This window comes from Poeciliopsis prolifica, unplaced genomic scaffold (assembly GCF_027474105.1).
Source record: "Poeciliopsis prolifica strain line A6 unplaced genomic scaffold, Auburn_PproV2 SCAFFOLD031, whole genome shotgun sequence".
Lineage (NCBI taxonomy): Eukaryota > Metazoa > Chordata > Actinopteri > Cyprinodontiformes > Poeciliidae > Poeciliopsis > Poeciliopsis prolifica.
In genome coordinates this window covers 4,204,881-4,223,771 of record NW_026562406.1, presented here as the reverse complement: position 1 = coordinate 4,223,771, position 18,891 = coordinate 4,204,881, and the positions used below count along the sequence as shown (strand labels likewise).

The following is an 18,891-nucleotide window of genomic DNA, read 5'->3' as shown; positions in this document are numbered from 1 at the left end:
CCATAGCATACTTTATTCTGGTCTCTATTGAGTAACATAAGCTTTTAAAACAATGTCTCAACAAGAATGATGGCAGGTACTCTTAAGCCATGACTATTTGTGTGTTTCATGAATAGCTATATGTCCAACCAGATGTTTTTTCCCTTTTTTCTGAACAAAGGAAATGTAGGAGTTTTCTTTCAGCCAGCTGACTGGTGGTGTGCAGCAATAGACGTTAGGAGTTTGGGACAGGGGTTGTGAACTTTGCTCTATAAAGCCAGAAAAAACTCTGGGGACTCAACTCCCTCTATCTTATCAAAAGCATTGAAAAACAGTACGAGTATAAAGGACATGTTTTTTTCCCCCACATTTTAGTCAATTTGGTTCCAGTAAATTGACTATGCTTAATTGTCTAATTTGTAAAAAGAAAGGGAGTACCTTTTGATTCGCCACACTGTTGTTTGTGGAAACTTGCAGCTCATCAGACAGGCCGAAACTATCTGCTGGTGAAAAAGTCCCCAACACTTTATGGTTTCTCTTGACATTTAGTAATTAGACACGGAGACTGTAAGAGACAGAGAACAAGCTGAAGTTGGCATTTGCTCTGTCAATTCGGAACTAAAAGACTGTTTCAGTAAACTTCTAAAACTTTTTAGAGATTTTTTTGGGGGGGGTTTGTGTCAATAGAAGGAAAAGATTGAAACACTTAGAATCAGACTAGCTTAAAACCCTCAAAATGAGAACCTGTCAACCTGGAGTGAGTTGTTCTACACAAAGATGACAGACTCTTTACTAGATTTGCTGTTTTTAAAACAAATAAATGTGGATTATTAATTTTCCTGACATGTTGCTCAATTCTGATTTTGTTCCTGTGATTAAATTTTTTTAATTTAGTGTCTTCTTGTGTCATTATGCCCCCCCAACAATTCTAATTGTGTAAAATTAGACTGGATTGTATGTCCGTTGTCACTAATGGCTAGTTTTATCAACCAAATAAGTTTTTCCCATTGTGCAAAAAAAAATAAATAAAAATAAAGTCCTTCTTTTATCCCGATATGATCTTTGGGTGAGAGCAGACAAGTGTTTATTTTTCAATGTCATGGAAAACGGGACTCTTTTTTCCGGTTAAAGGAAAAAAGAATACTTGTTTTTCTGAAAGTATTAAAAATCGAGTCCGTTAACAAGTGGTTATGCATGTTTAATGTCTCTGAGCGTTTAACTTCTGAGCTCTGGGCTGAGTAAAAGAAAAGGATAAGCAAGCGTGCGCCTCCTTTGCCAGGGCCCTTCTGTAATGAGGCTCCAGGGAGATAAATCCTTACGAGACCTGACAGGGTGCCACATTCCTCGGCTGATTCCTGGAAGCCCCCTCCGCTCATGAGCTCTGCTCTCTAGGGCACCGCTTCATAAACTTCAAATGTTTTTCCTCAAATCTTTTTTTTTTTTTTTGTTTTTATCCCCTGAATCTTCTAGCCCATTTCTCTTCAATCACTTCATAATTCTTTCCCTTTTCACATCAAATGTTCATCCTTAGGAGGGATATTAAATCTAATCTTCGGGGGTACAACTTGTAACCGAGAACAATGTGACAGTTTGACTGAGAAGTAAAGAAAAACCTAGATCCTGACTTCGACGGTTTGAAAATAGGGAGGGATTTCCAGGTTTCTGGGAGTCTGTTTCATATATAACGCAACAGTCGTTATGGATTATACATCTAGGTTCCTATTCTGTTCAAACTGGATTAACCTGGACATGTGGATGGATGTAATGTGAAGATTTAATAATATAAAAAAAGAAATCCTGTTGAAGAAATTGTTTTCGGATTATGAGCAACACAATATTCACCAATCAGCTCCTAGCATCCCGGGGCAGCAACTGATAGATCAGGTTAGAAGATATTAAACTATCCTTTTAATCTGTATCTTAGAAGTTTCAGTTGAAGTTAGCTCCAGCTGTTGGCCAGATGTCGTAAGGGGAATTTATCAAAAACATTTTGTTATCGTGGTATCTAGAAAATTCTCTCTAAAGATTACTGGAAACTGCCAAAACTTTAGTGTCCGGATTGTTACTTTGAGCAACATGAGGGCATCAACAGAAATGAACAGAATCAGAGGTATGATTAAACACAGCCACTGTGGTCGGCTTACTGGTAGAAATCATAAGTTTTAGATAACTGTAACATTTTCATGTTTTTATTTTTAAAGAGATGTTTGGTGTCTGTCTGCAGTGAGTTGAAGTGAGTCATACATTTGCCTGGAAGTAGTAAATATTTTTTTAATTATCAAAAGTTGTACTATTCTCTGGAAAATTTCATAATCACTGAGACTTTATCATCAAACTTTGATCTAAAAGAATGACAGATGTATACTTTTTCAGCTTTCTGTGCTGATTTGAGGTTTTAGTTTCAGATGATCAATAACTGTGGACATTTATGTCTTTGTTTTCTTTCTTTTTCATATTCAATTCATATTCAAGATTGATTTTTGAAAATTCCTTTCTTCTAAGCATCTACCATCTATAAGTCTCTTAGCACTTTTTATGTTTAGGTTTTTGATAATGTTAGATGTTTGACTTTTTGTAAATGTTAATCTGTAAATCTTGCCTCCACCCTATTTTTTTTCAAAGTAATTTCTTTCCCTGTTTCTGCCCAATGTCTTTCATTTCTTTTGTTCTCCATATTGCGTTCAGATCCTGAGACCTTGATGTTTTCATTCATCTTCATAATTAGACTTCTACAGGCATTTGTTTTAGAAATGCAAATTACAGGCTGATTCCATGCATGGTGATTCATTGACGCATCTGTTTCTTTTTTCCCTCTCTTTTTGCAACAAAGTAAAAAGAAAAAGGAAAGAAAAAAAAATGACTGCGCATTGTCAAAGTTTTGGCTTCATCTATTTCTGCCAGGGTTGTAATATCCATTTTCAATGAGTGAGAAAGTCATGTGGGAAAAATTTTTTGCTGTAAGAAAAATCTGACAGATCATTGTGTGTGTAAAACAGTTTGGCTTTACGCACACGATTGAGAGCATGAACAACCGCAAGACTTGGCGTATAATAATCTTGAGAAAGTTAAAACAGTTTTGGGGGGAAAGCATTTATGCAAAAGAATAAAAATGTTAAGCATGTTGTAATGGCTTTTGGGACAGAAAAGCAATTGTGTATGCTGCAGCTAAAGTAGAATGGCATTTTTATTACAGTAATGTTAGTTTTTTTTATACTCAAGTTATATGAAAAAATATGCATACAACTCTCTAAATTTAGCAAGAGGTGCCAAGCTCAGGTTAAGATTATAAATATTTTATAAAATTTTATATAGAGTAATATGATTATAACAAAATGATATTATTTGACTAATTAGACAGGCTGTCTGCTCTGGTAGCTAGGGATGGGCTCCGAAATCAGTTGGTACCAATACAAGTACATCATTAAGAAATCGATGAAGAGCAGGGGATTTTCCTGAATGCAGCGCAACACGCACAAGAGCGTAATGAGCAAATAAAGTAAGCATGGCCAATAGAAAACGCTCAAAGTTATGGCTCCACTTTTCAAAATGCAATGCAGATTATGCCCGTTGCAATATTTGCGACGCGAAGTTTGATGCCGGCGGAGGAAGGACATCTAGCTTGAGAAAGAACTTGGTTGAGCACATGATTTGTCTTCAGGCTAAAGATTGAAGAGCCGATAGCCTCAGACCTACAACCGTTGCATTAGCCTCCGTTAGCACACCTGCATCTGTCAGTGACTTTTCATCTGTAGTCAGCAACTTGGATGAACAAATGTTTAATACACTTGGTGATGGTGACAGCAACATTTACGATCCAAGTGAGGTGAAATGACAAGTAGGAATACAAGGAGTTGGATTTTAATTTGTGCAATTAGACAAAAACACTTCATTAGTTGCTCTGAAGAGTTTTCACTCTGCTTAATATTCCCCCTTTAAAACTATTTGTGGCAGCAGAAGTATTTCTAAACCCCTGGATGCGTTTTTCTCCAGTGTGCTGAAACAAGTGGGGGAGGGGCAGTACTGTTGCTTTACATTCCATACAAGCAAAGCAATTATTTTTTTGTTGTCGTAGGAAATGTTTCCAAACCAAAGTTATTTTTCTTGTAAGCGAGGGAAAGGTGGGAAAAGTGGAGTGACGCATCACTCAGACAGGAAGAGAAAACCTTTTCTGGCATCTCATTTACAGGACTGTAAAAGGCAAGAACAATATATGGAAAATGTTTGACAAAAATGGAACAACATAGATAAAAAAAAAAAAAAAACGGTGTAAAAAGAATGACTTGACAAAATCCAAAGGAGGCAGCCGACAGTCTTCTGCAGTCCACGGATTGAGGCCAGTTATGCAAGTGCAGATTAAAGTCCTCAGGTTTTTCTGAAATAATACTATTACTTCACCCACATAGAGGTATGACTAATGCTCCCAAATACTGCCGGGCCCTGTCTTGCAGTTCCAACTCTTTATGCCAGTGTTCATGACCACCACATAAATGTCTCATATACCATCCATCACTTTAGTGGTAACAAGAAAAATCACATAATCACCAGACTAACTTATTTGCTTTAAAGCAGTCCTTCGTGACTGACACTTTACTGACCATTCAAGTTGCACTGGATCTATCATAGCAGGCAAACTGAAAACCCCAAAGCATTGATACCCATTTTGTAGGTTATGTTTAACAGGATCATATTTCTAGATGTTGGACTTTGTTTTTGTTTTTTTTAAACCAAACATTTTCAGAGGTGTAGCTTTTAGAGCTGGGCCGCGAAGCTACCAGGTCGCTCGACAGAGATTTGATTTAGTGTTTATGTCAGTGGAATTAAACTGTTGTTTGAAGTCTGCCTGCTGCTCTTCTTGGCAGGCTGGAAGCTGTCTGTGCGCTCCGTGCTAGTATTTCCACAGCCATTCCTAAAATGGAGCGGGAGGGTGGCGGGGTGCAGAGAGGGGGCGGGAGGGGGTAAGCGGATGAAATATTGGCTCGCACCGCTGAGGCCCTCCGCTATGTGGAAGAGAAGAGAGCAGAGCAGCGGAGTGAGGTGACTGGGTTCATTCGGCGTGCTGGCTGGGAGCCATCGACTTGCCTGTGGGTGTTTGTAGCAGTGCCAGTGCATGTGTTTAGCCTCTTGTCTGGAAGGTCCCATTCTACCTCAAAGTGGATGTCAAATTTCTCTCATTGTGTCGCTGCTCTCAGTTTTCCATCCTTCGGTCTTGTGTAGATCTTGTGACTGCATTAGGGCTTGGTTTCTTCCTTTAGGGAACTTCTCTGGACTGGATTGTCATCAAAGCGCAGCTTTCGACAAAGATTTTCCTTTTCTTTCTTTCTTTTACGCTCCACCTTTTCTTCATTTTGTTTTTTTCCTCTAGAAATGATGCTTTTTGCTTCAGCGTAATCTGCTTTTTTGTTTTACTTTCTCAACTCTGAGAGGCTTTAAAGAAGTGCAAGCGTTTCCCAAAATATTTGAAGCTGAGCTTAGACTAAGCACAAAGGATGTTCTCTTTCTTTAGTCTGTTTGAGACTTTGAGTGGTGTTTCTCCCGTCTCGCGGCCTCTACGAGCCCATGTTTACAGAGCTCCTCTGTGTGTTAAAGCCAGAACCATGTTCAGCCTTTCGTAATGGAGCTCTTTGCGTAACGGCAATCAAGTGACACTTTGTGTCTGTGACAGTTGAGCAGGAAGGAAGGGCATATAGAGACCCTTTTTGTGCTTCATAAAAACAAAACAAAGCAAAAAAAACCAAACAAACCGTAAGCTGGACCGAGACAGTGGCAACTTGCACATTTGCACCCTAACCTTTGCGTCTTATCCGATCTTACACCATAAAAACATTTTGTAGAGGGTATTATTCAATGTGTCTCGGTTGGGAAATTTTAAAAGAAATCACTGTGAGGAACTTTAACTTACTGTGGAAGTTGCTGACCTTGCATTAGTAAATAAGAAAAGATCAGCATTGTTCTGGAGATTTGTTTCTAAAATTTCTGGTACTGTTGCATAGATCTTTGAATTAAGCAATACACTAATACAATATATACTTTTTCATTAGTACAGTTTACATATGTAGTAAAAATCTTCCTGTCTTTGTTTTTTCTTCAATTTTCACAAGCAAACACCAGTTTCAAAGGATTATGATTATTGATACTAACTGACAGGAATGTACCGACCGATGGATGTTAATCCATAGTGCATTGGCAACCTTTAGGTCACTGTGCTATTTTAAATAATACTGCACTACAATACAGTTCACTTGTATATAAACAATCTCATCGTCATCGGACTTAAATTGTTTTCCTTTCCTGACAAATTATTCTACATGTAAAGCAGTGAGTTGATCTATTTCACAACACTTCAATCTTTATCAGAGATAAAAACACATTGCTCAACCTGTAAGGACAACCACTCAAATTTGCTGCCTGAATCGATTTATTAACATAAAACTAATTCATATTAACGCGTATTTACTGATGAGTTCCACAAATAGCTCCCCCAGACCAAGAATAATAAACCACAAAAATGGATCATTTGCTTCCATTGTTTAGAAAAATTTTGGCAAGAAAATTGAACGAACCGTCGGCGACTTAATCAACCAGTTCAGTCTCCAAGAGCTATAAGAGTTTTCAATTTTTTATTATCTCAACCTCCCGTGGAAAAGTTCTCGTTTTTTCTGATTATCTACTGTATTTAGCTCTCAAAGCATGGGGAATAGTAGAAAGCAGGAAGTCCTTGAATCTCTCTGTGTTCAGTAATTGAAACGCCTGGATATTTGAATTTTCAGTCATTTGACTGCCAGCGGTGTCCAGGCGTCACCCGCTGGCAGTATTAACCCAGCGTTGATACCGGATAGCGCAAGTGCTGGCGCTGTGACACGGTCCATCAGCAACAGGGAGGGAGTGTTTGGAGGGAATGTTTGGTGTCATCTTGTTCGAAGTGGAATGGAAAACGACCCTTTTCTTCAGAATGGCAGGAATGAAGAAAACTGGACAAACCCAAATGGAGGGTTTTCCCTCTCAGTTTCAGAAACCAATGATCAAATGGTTCTTATCCAAGTCCATGATCCCCACAAAGTCCTTATCACATCAGCAGGGGCAGAAAATCAGCAGCCAAAGCACACAGTACTGTTTGGGTTTGAGGTTTCCCACCCATCCTAATCAACATGAAGGATATCTCATGCAGAATCATGGGGGGAAAAAAATCTTCTGAGGTCCTTGAAAATTCAAATATGAAAATTATTCTAGCAAAGAATAATTTGCTAGAATTTGTCTGCTGCAAAACGTAAAACCTGTGCCCTAAAATGGGAGTATTGTCACATATTTGTAGGTCACATTATTCTAAGCTTGTCGTATTAAACAATTAATTGATTTCATGATCAATTAAAATGAGCTTTTGAAAGGCAATTTAGTTGAGAGACATAATCAATTTTGCTGATGGTTGTGGCTGTAAATACTTTATTTTTGTTTTATTTATTGTTTTTTGTTATTTTATTTAGGCTATTGAAGATATCTTCCAGTTTCAGTTTGGCTTGTTCTTTACAATTGATTTGTTTTTGAGGGTCAACTTGCATTTTTATGCCATTATCAACATATAACTTGAAAAGAGTTTTAATAATATTACCGTTTCTCACAATAATTATTTATCGTCCATCAAAAGTTATTGTGACAGGCCTCCATTATGCTACATTTGTCTGTTGTCATAGGGTCTATGCTGGCGCTCTTTCGAGCCCAACAGCGATCTCCCTTGTGTGCCTGCCTAGAAAGTAGAACGTCTGCAAACAGCAACATTGTTTAGAAGGTGAAACTGTTTCATAGTGACTCAGTGTTTCTCAGCATCTGCCTTTCACATAGCTGTCAGATTAAACAGGTTTTGTCTGACATGCAAGTCGTCATCTTATCCTGAAGTAGAAGAATACCACAAGGTCTGGATTTGCTGCACTCTGTTTGGCCTTCCTGTTATCTCACTCTCCTGCATCCTGAATCACAAATAAAGTTCCAACATCGCTTCAGAAATACAGTTTCTCTTAAAATAAATTTGATTTGCTTTTTTACTGAACTGACGATGAGTTGCACTGAATCCTCTATTCTCAGCAGCAACTTCCACACTGAGGAGTTTTGGTGTTACCTCATTACACTGCTGTTTAGCTGTGGTGCATTAACTAGTTGCAGAAAGATTGGATTTCTCGTGGCTAGGGGGGAAATTGTCAAGTAGGCCAGTAGTTGTTTGTGTGCTGTTGTGAAAAAGCTGAAATCGATTAACCTCTGTCTGGGTGTCGATTGTTTTGTAGGAAGCTTCTGCAGCAACCAGAAAAGTCAGTACCTTCTTGTTTTCTCTGTGCAATGTTAAACGTGGTTGTAGAGGCCATGTGGAGCATAGAGTGGCAGCGACGCCTTTAGTTTCATGATTTGAAAAATACAGGCATGAGAATACTTTTTGGCTTTTAGTCTGTGTAAATTAATGTCGGTTTTATAGTGTCCTGGGTTACAAATTGTCATCTAGCAAGGCAGTGAAGGGTGAATTGGGGAGTTTTCTGTCACTGGGCAAAATTGCAGTCCACTCAGAACACTTGATTGTGCTGTCAAGACTTCAGGGAGTTAGTCTTTTGGTCCATATTTCTGTCACTCTGCCTCCTGTTGTGCGCCTCGCATGGCAACGAAATCTGAAGAGGGAGCGAGGCGTCGCTTGTCAGAGGCTGAAAGAAATGGCAGGAGTCCTTATTTCTTTGTTGGCAAGAGCAGCAGGGACACATCACAAGCCTTAGTCAGCCTGGTAGTACTATTACATGCATGTATGTCTGCTTGAGAGTGTCTTGGCCACAAGCTGGACGACTCCGAAGATTGTCCTGTTAGTGAAATTGAACCCAATGAACATTTGTTTTCAAGGTTGCCTAGAGTTTAAATGATCTTCAGTTTATTGAAGTTTTTAATAACAGTAGTCAGGATATCTGATGCGTATTATTGAGCACATGTTGTTTCTATTCAGGTAAGATGCAAAAGCAAAGCATGAAGATTTCTTAAAGCGTGAACTGTTCAGTAGCAGGGTGTATCAGAGATGTTCAGGAAGTACGGTTGGACTACATGGTAGAAAGGAGACCAGTCTCTTGCTCTGAAATTGGGTACAGATGCAATTGTATATTGAAATCCATTGTGCAGTTAGCTGAATAATGGCTTGAAATTCCTTGTATTACAGAATATAGATGGTAATTTGAAACTGTAGAGTGGGAATAAACTTTTTGTGTATTAGTTCATGGAATACATGCATTTTTAGATACCTTTGAACTTTTATAAAGGAAATTTGCCAGCTCCTTAAAATCTTAAATTTAAATGTTAACCAATTTAAATACTTAAATTTGGATTAAACAGAAGTGCAAATAATTGATATTCATTTTAATTATATTTTTTTTATTAGTTGCTCTTAAGACTAGTTGTTATTTTAAATAGCATTTCATTGGTGATGTTTTACATGTAATTACCCAGTAATATTTTTACCTTTCCTGTTTTTTTAACATCTTTAAATACAAAAACGCAGCAGACCGCCAGTGTAGGCGTAGCAAGTTTTCTGGGGGAAAACCCTGCTGCAGTCAATAAGAGTTTACACGTTTAGAAATTTTTTCATTTTTTATTTACTTATTTATTTTTTTCCCCAAAGTTCCAAATTTTTTCCAAAAGATAGCCTTGATGTTTTTACATAATCTACATTTTTGTTGCACTGTAGCTCTCTCTCTTTTAAGACTGCAAAGAAATAAGGACCTTTTTCTGCATCTCGGTGCAATCACGTAGCTGCAAACTTTGTGAGGTGCAATCACCCACATTGTGTGCTTGACAAAGTAAATTTTGCCACTGACATCCTTCTCACTAGTGCACATTTTCTTAAACATGTAGTTCTAAATGTGTTAAAGGTCAGAGCCTGGATGTGTATCTTGCACACTGCCTGATGTGTGCATTCAGCTTGGTTAGTGGTTTAGATTATGTGCAGTAGTTTCGTTATTTGGTGCACGTCTCTTCTCTGGCCAGGAGTTTTTTAGTTTTTTTTTTTTTTTTTTTTTTTTCTCCTATTGATGTCTATTTTTGCACGGTGTCTGCATGACCCAAGTAATCTTTGCATGCAAGTCTGCAGTTTCAGGACAGTGGGCCATTCATCGGAGGGGTTGAGCATAACAGGTGCAGGAACTTAGTCCTCCATCTTCGAAGCGTTGCAAGGGGGAAACAGCTGTGGTAGGAAGCTGATGATTCTCTGATATTCGGTGTAGATGGTCACGCACACTTAAACCTCGAGGTGGTCAGCTGGTACTTCCCAGGTCGCACTAAGATCTTGCTCAATTTCAATAAAAGGTTGAATAGCTTTAATTCTTTCATGTTATTTTCCACAATGCTTTATCTGAGACTTCTTTTGGTTTCTCAATTTTTTTTTGTTTGTTTTTGTTTTCCTCCCTTACCACAGGTTGCAGGCTAAAAGATACGGCCCATAATGCATGGCACTTTCTTGACAGCCACACCCTCTCCCTGCTTGTAGAGGAAGCGGCGGTGCCAGCATGTCCTCGCATCCCCAGTCTGTGCCACCAGGCCGGAGAACTGTGGACTCACGGCACCTGCACAACCCTGCCACGCTATCCCTGCAGCTGCAGCGGCCACACACGGTAAGGGGCTTTTCACCCACCTCCAGCAGTTGGGAACATTTATAGAGAAGTTTGGGTGCGGGGGATGTGGGGTGGTCTGTCTCTGTCTCCCTCTCTCTCCCTAGATTTTCCATTGAAAACCTAGAGAACACAGTGGTTCACTAAATCGGACAGGGCCTCCGTCCAACAAAAACATTGCTAAGTTTAGAAGGCGGCACACCGAAACGGTTTCCCCTCATTAAATGTTTTGGGTTTAAAGTTCATGCTGTGGAGTCACGTAAAGGCCTTTCTCTATGTTTTCACAAACATGTCCTAATTATCAGGATTATGTGCGGACCAGCTTCAAAAGATCGCGCCTCTTGTTGAGCTGTGAATGAGCTCCAGTGTTGCTGAAACTCGCTTTGTTGTTGCATGACTGGAGAATTCAAATCTTTATCCCCCAGGATTCCCACAGATACACCTGTTGCTAATCCCACCGCTCCCACTTGTCATCACATTCACAACCAGATGCGGGTTGATGGGCTGTGTCCTGCAGCTCCCGAAAGGCAAAGGCACAGGTTTACAGTAGCTGCATGCTACATCCAAGAAACCAGTGAATAAAATAGAATTGGAAATGGATAAACCTTGTGTGAAAAATGTGTCTGTAAAGAGCTTTCAGAAATAGATATATGTAAATATGATTTCAATAAAGTTATAAATTGCATTAATTCTTCATGTGTTCCAGGAAGTGGGACTGGTTGACTACCACTCCCATCATGCCAGAGACTACAGCTCTCACCTTTCTCAGCCACATCGCCGTCGGCCTTCCTTACTTTCAGAGTTCCAGCCTGGGAATGAAAGGTAGAAGCGGTTTGCTCATTAAGTTCATTGAAATGTATTAACACTACTTGTATTTTACAACCACTCCAGACTAGAGTTAAACCCCGAGGTGGTCAGGCTAAAAGATTCTATGCATTGCTTAGATCAATGCATATTCATTTGTTAGAAATGCACAAAGATAGAAGAGATGTTCCCCAAAAGACGTTCAGATGTAATTTCAGTGGACCGTTTTACTTTAGAAAACATGCATGATGGCTCCCATGTCACAATTGTTTGTGTTCATCGGTTGAAGTTTCAGTAAGAACTTTGCAGTTTTGTACCAACAAGTAGTAAAGTACAATGGCTGTGATTACAGATATGTGTCAAAAAGATTTAATGTCATAATGCATTTATTGTTGATTATTTCAGAAAGTGAAATAATGAACAACGTGATGAATTATTCAGATTCATCACGTTTTGGGTGAAATATTTCATGTAATTTAATTCTTGAAATTTTGATGATTATGGCTAAGAGAAATAGAAACCTTCTGAAAATAAGAATATTGTAAAAAAAAAAATAAAAAGTTTAATTGGAAACTTGTGTCATCAACTAGTTAATTGAGAACGCCTGCAAAGTTTTCCTGCGCCTCTAAATAATCTGGGGAAAACTGGACACATGTCCAGAAGGCTGTCATTGGCGCTCTCCATCGGGAGGGTGAGCCTCTAAAAGTACTTTACTGATTGATCCATATTTGATATGTAATTTATGAAACTAACTGCATCTTCACTGTTTCAAATATCCATTAATTCAGGCTGTTTATAGTGTTTATTTCTGTTCCCACCGAGTTTTTTACATCCATCAATAATTGTTCTGAAGAGAAATGAGTGATTTATTACACAATGTCGATGTAGCTCATCAGAAATCAACTTGTTGGTGCTACAGTTTTGCGGTTTTCTTTGATTTATTTCTAGCAAATCAGTTTATGTTTAGGTTTGCCTGCTGAACAGAGAGCCTCATCCCATCTGCATTTTTCTGCAGCATTGTTCTACCGAAACCGCTGCCCGTTAAGCCCCCGCCGTCCCCGGAGTAATCCTTATGTAATTGGTAGCCGCGAGCTATCCTCCTTTCATAATGTTGTGTCAAACGCTTCTACAGGGCAGTGGGGGCCTGAAGAGATTTTCCATTTTCAGTAAACTAACTGTAAATCGCAAATGAATAGTACTTTGTCTCTGTATACCCGGGGCTTGTACCTGGCAATGTTCTGTGCTGTTTAAATAGAGATGGGTTTTCGAGGGCGAGACTTGATGAGCACCTATGAATGATTCATGTGCAGGATGTGAATTTTGCATGACTCGCAGAGAACACGTCACAAGAAAATGTCTCCTCGGATCAGCTTTTCTTTCCCTCTCAATATTTTCCTGCATGCATCAAGAGACACAAGGTGTTCAGCAAGCGATGAGCTCCGAGTATTGTTTTCACATCCAGGTGTTGGAGCAATGGCTGCTTTTCAAGACCGAGTCCTCCAGGACCGGTGGCAGTTGTAGCAGCAGATGGTAGAGTGACTCCGTAGCAACATAGGACTGTTGTGTTGATGTCTTTAAGCATCAGACAGGACTGTAGTCTGAATTGTAATACACAAATCTGTACACCAGTGGTGCTTAATGGCTATTAGCCTAGCCCGTCAGCATGTTAGCGCTGGGTCTTGGCCCCCTCAGAAAAAAAAAAAAAAAAAAACACAACATACTTCAAATGCTACCCAAGAGCTTCTGATTCACTGATGCACTTCATTCAGTCACTTGTGCTTTGGCAGCCTCCCAGAAATGACTCGGTCCATGTTTCTGCACTACAGATGCCTTCCTGTAACTTCTTCAGTGAAGCAGGGAATTTAGCTTCTTTTGTAGGTGAAAAAAAAACCATCATCTATATATATATATATATATATATATATATATATATATATATATATATATATATATATATATATATATATATATATATATAGTGCATATCTCTAGCCCACATTTCTTTGTAGAAACTGTGAAAAAGAGCCCCAGTTATATGCTGGCAGGCATCAGGGGGTGGGCAGTCTTTCAGAAGAATGTCTAATGCTTTCACCATTCCTTCAGAAGGCTTAGTATCCAAACTGAAGGCCACATTCTGTGTTTTCATTCAGACTCTGAATTCTGCTGTAATTCTGGCCTTGGCAATCCTTTAGACTTTGCTTTGCTTAGATGTGTGCTTGTCTTTTTTTATACATCTCAGTAACTCTCCCTCTCTCTCTCTTTACTTGAAACTACTCTGATTGTTGTTCACATAGAACTTTCAAAGATCTTGGTCTGGTTTTCTCTGCAAGGATTTTCACCTCCTCCCTGCTCGTCGTGTGCAGAATGCAAAGCAGCAATGTGCTATTTTGCTAAAGTTTGAAATGTAAGCTAATTATAGGCCAGAAACCCACAACAGAATAATCTCTGTAGTGCTCCTTGATATGTTTCATCTTTATCCTCACTCCAGGCAACATTCATCACAACCTCTTCATATCCAGTGAATATCATCCCTGGCTCCTGAAGAGAGGGAGAGCTTTTTTTTTTTTTTTTGCTGGTTCTCTTGCAGTAACTCAGACTATTGTGAAAAAATGTCCTTCTTAAACCAAAGAGATGCCACTTTTTAATGAATCCTGCATCTTGTAACATTTTTTGTAAATAATTTAGGTTGTTGTTTCGCTGAACCTTTTTATTTCTCATTGCATTTAAATGCTCAGTTACCCCGATTAAAATCTCTAAAATTGTCGTATGATTCCAGGTTCAGACTCTCAGTGGTACACTTGACTTTTTCAAGGCTTACATATGTACACAATAGACCTGTGCAATGTGGCTTAAAAGATTATTGCTGTATGACAGCACAATTTCCAAGCAGCAAACAAGACATTCCACAGAAAGCTCTGCTAATCCCCCTCATTTGCTTTTGCTACACTTCTTTAAATTGCCGGGTGACTACAAAGCCAGCCTGAGAGTTGTTGTGAGTTGAGAATATGATCCTTTGCCATTATGATCAATGGAAAACATGGTTTAAACTTGTTTTCCAAGTTTAAACTTCCTCCCTTTCTTTCTGCTCTTTGGTCCTCCATCATCAGTCCCTATGTCGTCCTTTCCTACAACACTGTTTTTTAGATTTAAAAACCACAGTTTTCCTTCTTGTGTAAATTGACATTAATGAAACAAGGTTTCTATAGCTGTGTGGAAAATATGTAAAATATTTTACTCTAAGCATTTGCCCAAATGGTATTTTTATGGTGCGATAAGTCACTCTGCATGATATTTGAAAATTTGTCATGGCAATTTTTATAGATATTGCCACAATGATATCTGGGAGAATATTTATGCTTATTTTCTTCTTCTGCGCTTCAATCACTCTGTGACCATTGGCTAAAAGTTACTTTAGCATAACACTTGAAATACATTAGCCTACAATTATTGTACTCCAGTCATTTCTAATTGAAATGACTAATGATATTAATATCTGGATGTGTGTATATATATATATATATATATATATATATATATATATATATATATATATATATATATATATATATATATATATATATATATATATATATAAAATTCCTTCTCACCCACCGCGGGTGGTTCTTATCCTCTGAGCTCGGGTCCTCTACCAGAGGCCTGGGAGCTTGAGGGTTCTGCGCAGTATCTTGGCTGTGCCAAGGACTGCACATTTCTGGACTGAGATGTCTGATATTGTTCCTGGGATCTGTTGTAGCCACTGCTCCAGTTTGGGGGTTACTGCCCCGAGGGCCCCGATGACCACAGGCACCACTGTGGTCTTCACCTTCCAGGCCCTCTCCAGTTCTTCCCTGAGGCCCTGGTATTTCTCCAGTTTCTCGTGCTCCTTTTTCCTGATGTTGCAATCACTTGGTATTGCTACATCTACCACAACGGCTTTCCTCTGATGTTTATCCACTACGACAATGTCTGGTTGGTTCGCCATTACCATTTTGTCTGTCTGGATCTGGAAGTCCCACAGGATCTTAGCTCTGGTGTTCTCCACCACCTTTGGGGGTGTTTCCCACTTTGATCTCGGGGTTTCCAGTCCATATTCTGCATATATATATATATATATATATATATATATATATATATATATATATATATATATATATATATAAGACATATCATGCAGCATTGATGGTAATCGTAGTTGTACAGTTATAGTTGTAACTTAAAACACTTAAATCGATACAGTATATTGACTATTCATTTTAAATATGTTAATATGTAAAAAAAAATCAAACATGGTTAAAACACCTGCTTACGCATTTATTGGACAGAATATTATGTCTTTTTTTACTGGTTTAAAGACCAACACTGCTAGTTTTAGAAACTGATATTAGCATGGTTCATTGACTAATAATCTTCAGTCAGTTGCTGAGCAGATGTGCATTACTCAGCAGATGTGGCTTTCTTTGTAAGAGCAATGGGAGTGGCTCTTTGAGCTTCTATAATACGGCTGTCGGCCGCATCTGTTTTTTGCAACTAGAAGTATTTCCAAACAGCCTGATTTAATTTCTTTATAAGTGTGGGAAATGTGTAGAAACCTTTTTTTTTTTTTTTGTAGCCAGCTGGCCAGCAGCAGTTGAGGAAGGTACATGTTGTAACTCTGTTCTCTATATTACTGTAGTAAATGCCTTGGTCGCATCAATAAGTAGACTTTAAGTTGTCGAAGCAGCATGATGGAAAACCTGAGAGCTTTTTGAAGCAGTAACTCGCTGAAACCTCAGGATACCTCGAGATTGGCAACCGGTCCAATCCTAATGATCCATCGAGGCTCCATTTCCTTTCGCCATCTTTGCCTGTAAGCCACAAAGCATCCCAAAATCATATTGATTTCCACAAAAACATATATAATTTATTCCTTTATTTAGTTTTTATTACCACACAGGACCTGGAACCATTATTGTCCTCTGGTAGTGGGCCGTTGGGCCATGTGGTACTTTCCTGTACTTTGTAAGGTTTCATTCATTCCAGCTGTGGCTACCTCAGCCAGGCATCTCTCGCTCTGTTAACCATCCCTGGGTTTACACACAGCTGCAGAGCTGCTCCCCTGGGGAGCAGTGAAGGGATCAGCCTCCACACAAACACTATAAGGCTCTCACAACAACAGGCTGCTGTCGACAGACACCGTCTCTACTCTTGCCGTAGCGGGGCCCGAACCAGTAGGAAAGTAATGGAGCTGTTGAGGGAAGTTGTGATGAGCCACCCCCTCCTCAAGCTTTGCCCCCAGCTTCCACACACATCTTTGTCTCGTCCTCCAGACAAATCCTCCCCGGGGGGAAGATTATCCTGCATGCTCACAGGAGGTAGAGGGGGAGAGATCGGGGAAGCTGGAGTTGGGTGATGTGATTATGTAAGTGCCAAACCTCATCTGGGGATGCAGAAGTGTTCCAGCAAATTAGTGAGAAATTACTGTCACATGGCAATTACCATGTGTCCCATTATTATGGGTTACCATGTTGGTAACGGACATGGGCCAGATCTTAAAATTTTATCTTTAGGTTTAAACTGCCAGTAAGCAGCTTTTATTAGAAAAAATATGCTTTTTAGATATGCATAAAAATGTTCACCATGAGCTTGTGTTGTCTGAGGAAATGGACCAGTCCTGACCCAAAACAACCAATCAGAGCCAGGAGGAGGACTTTAGCACTGTCAATCAATCCTATGTACGCGCTGCTAAAGGTGCTAATGACAGAGAAGCAACTTACTGTTACAGGAGAACCCCACTGGTGGCCATGCTAACTAGCTTTTGCATTCATGACGGGGTGTGCTAGCAGATAGCAAAGAGGAGACAGGGGGAGGGGGCGAGCAGCATGCACATGGCCATGATTGACAACGCTAAGATCCTCCTCCTGGCTCTGATTGGTTGTTTCTAGTTTGCACTGGGAGAAATTAGGGGAGCTCAATTTTTTTTCTTTCCTACTTTCCCAAAAAACAAAAACAAAAAAAAACATATTTTGTTTTTTACTAAAGTGATGCACTGATGCTTTAATAAAAGTGTGCCTTGCATTAATACACACAGTAAACACTTTCATAGTCCCTTTGGTTGCACGTTCGTTGCAAATTTTTCCCAGTTTTTAGGTGTTATTGATTATACCTTCCCTTCAATAACTGAACTCCACAGAAATGGGTTCCACACACAGAACAAAACCACAGACCAGACCACCTTGTGCCTTGACCAGCAATTAAGGTTGTGTTCATTCTCTTCTTTTTACAAGCCGCCTCCAATTTGACACTGAGAGCAAGGGCTTTGACCTTATAGCTTTTGTCTCGTGGGGTCGTGGGGGAAAAAAACAACATTCCATTCGAAAGAACAAAACGTCGTTTAACAACAGACTTAATGAAAGTATCAACGTCTGTTCATCACGTTGAATAGACGTGAATTCAAGTGAATTTTAACATCTGCATAGTACTCCTTTTTATTGCACATTTTAATTTGTTTTTTGTTTATTTTTCACCTGGTTCCTGTTGATTTGAATGTATGGCGTGACTAATTTTACTGAAGTCGCTGTCTCACTGGGAGTCATGACTACATCACAAGAGTTTTTGTCTAAGACACAACATTTGCTGATGCAGAGTCCTGGTCTGTTAAATCATTCAAATAGACACTAAGTATATGCTTGGTTTTAAACCAGGGGTGTTCTAACTCTAATACCAGTCATTTAAAAATATAATTGAATGCACTTTGCTACATCCCTGCTCAACATGCTAAGTTGAGCAGTGATCCCTGCCATGCCTCTTTTGTCATTTCATGACAAGAAAAGTTGCCCAAAGACAAGCAGAAAGATTTGTGATCTTTCTGCTTCAGAACACAATAAAATAACTCCTCAGAAACTAGTCTGGATGAACACTAACAGAAACAAACACTGTTTGTAAACATCATATGCTCCCTTTTTTCACAAATGGCGTTTCAGTTCGGTGCAGTGGGCTGTGATTTTATTTTTATTTTTTTCGAAATAAGTCTATTATGAAATGCCATCCAGCTCACTTATGTGGTGTTTTTTTTATTGTATTTTAAGCTGCAAAACACTTTTGACTGTTTTCATAAGAATACTCATCCACAATTATAACCGCATCTCTATAGCAACGATAAAGTTCTGCACAGCTTGTGTCCGGCGCCTATTAGCCGTTAATGAGTAATCAGCAATAACCAAGCATAAAAACCTTTTTGCTACAACTGTCTTATCTTCCTTTCAGAGGACAAGAGCAGCACATTCGTTACGAGCACATCTACCTGCCAGAGGCCCCCAGCCATTCAGAGGTGGACTATGCAGAGATCAAACGTCCTCGTTTGGAGATGGGATCGGACTCTCTGATGAGGACTTTGTCCCATCGGCAACCGTTACCTCTCGGAGGGGCTGAGGACATGACGAAGGTGAGTAGCGAGTACAACGTATGGTAGGCAGTATCAATTTAGTGTACCATATCGAATTCACCCGTAAGGACT

At 39.3% G+C, this 18,891-nt stretch overlaps 1 protein-coding gene across 3 annotated transcripts in view; it reads left to right on the top strand.

The window, feature by feature from the left end:
* ncor2 (nuclear receptor corepressor 2) overlaps positions 1 to 18,891 on the top strand; it is a 103,437-nt gene that overhangs the window by 16,912 nt on the left and 67,634 nt on the right. Inside the window, exons 2-4 of one of the 3 annotated variants that reach the window (XM_055050864.1) lie at positions 10,475 to 10,598; positions 11,302 to 11,417; positions 18,642 to 18,819. In XM_055050864.1, coding sequence (XP_054906839.1) covers positions 10,475 to 10,598; positions 11,302 to 11,417; positions 18,642 to 18,819 — 418 coding nt within the window. Of the gene's footprint in view, positions 1 to 10,402; positions 10,599 to 11,301; positions 11,418 to 18,641; positions 18,820 to 18,891 lie in introns of all 3 variants that reach the window. The other 2 variants (XM_055050865.1, XM_055050866.1) reach the window with 2 other exon arrangements.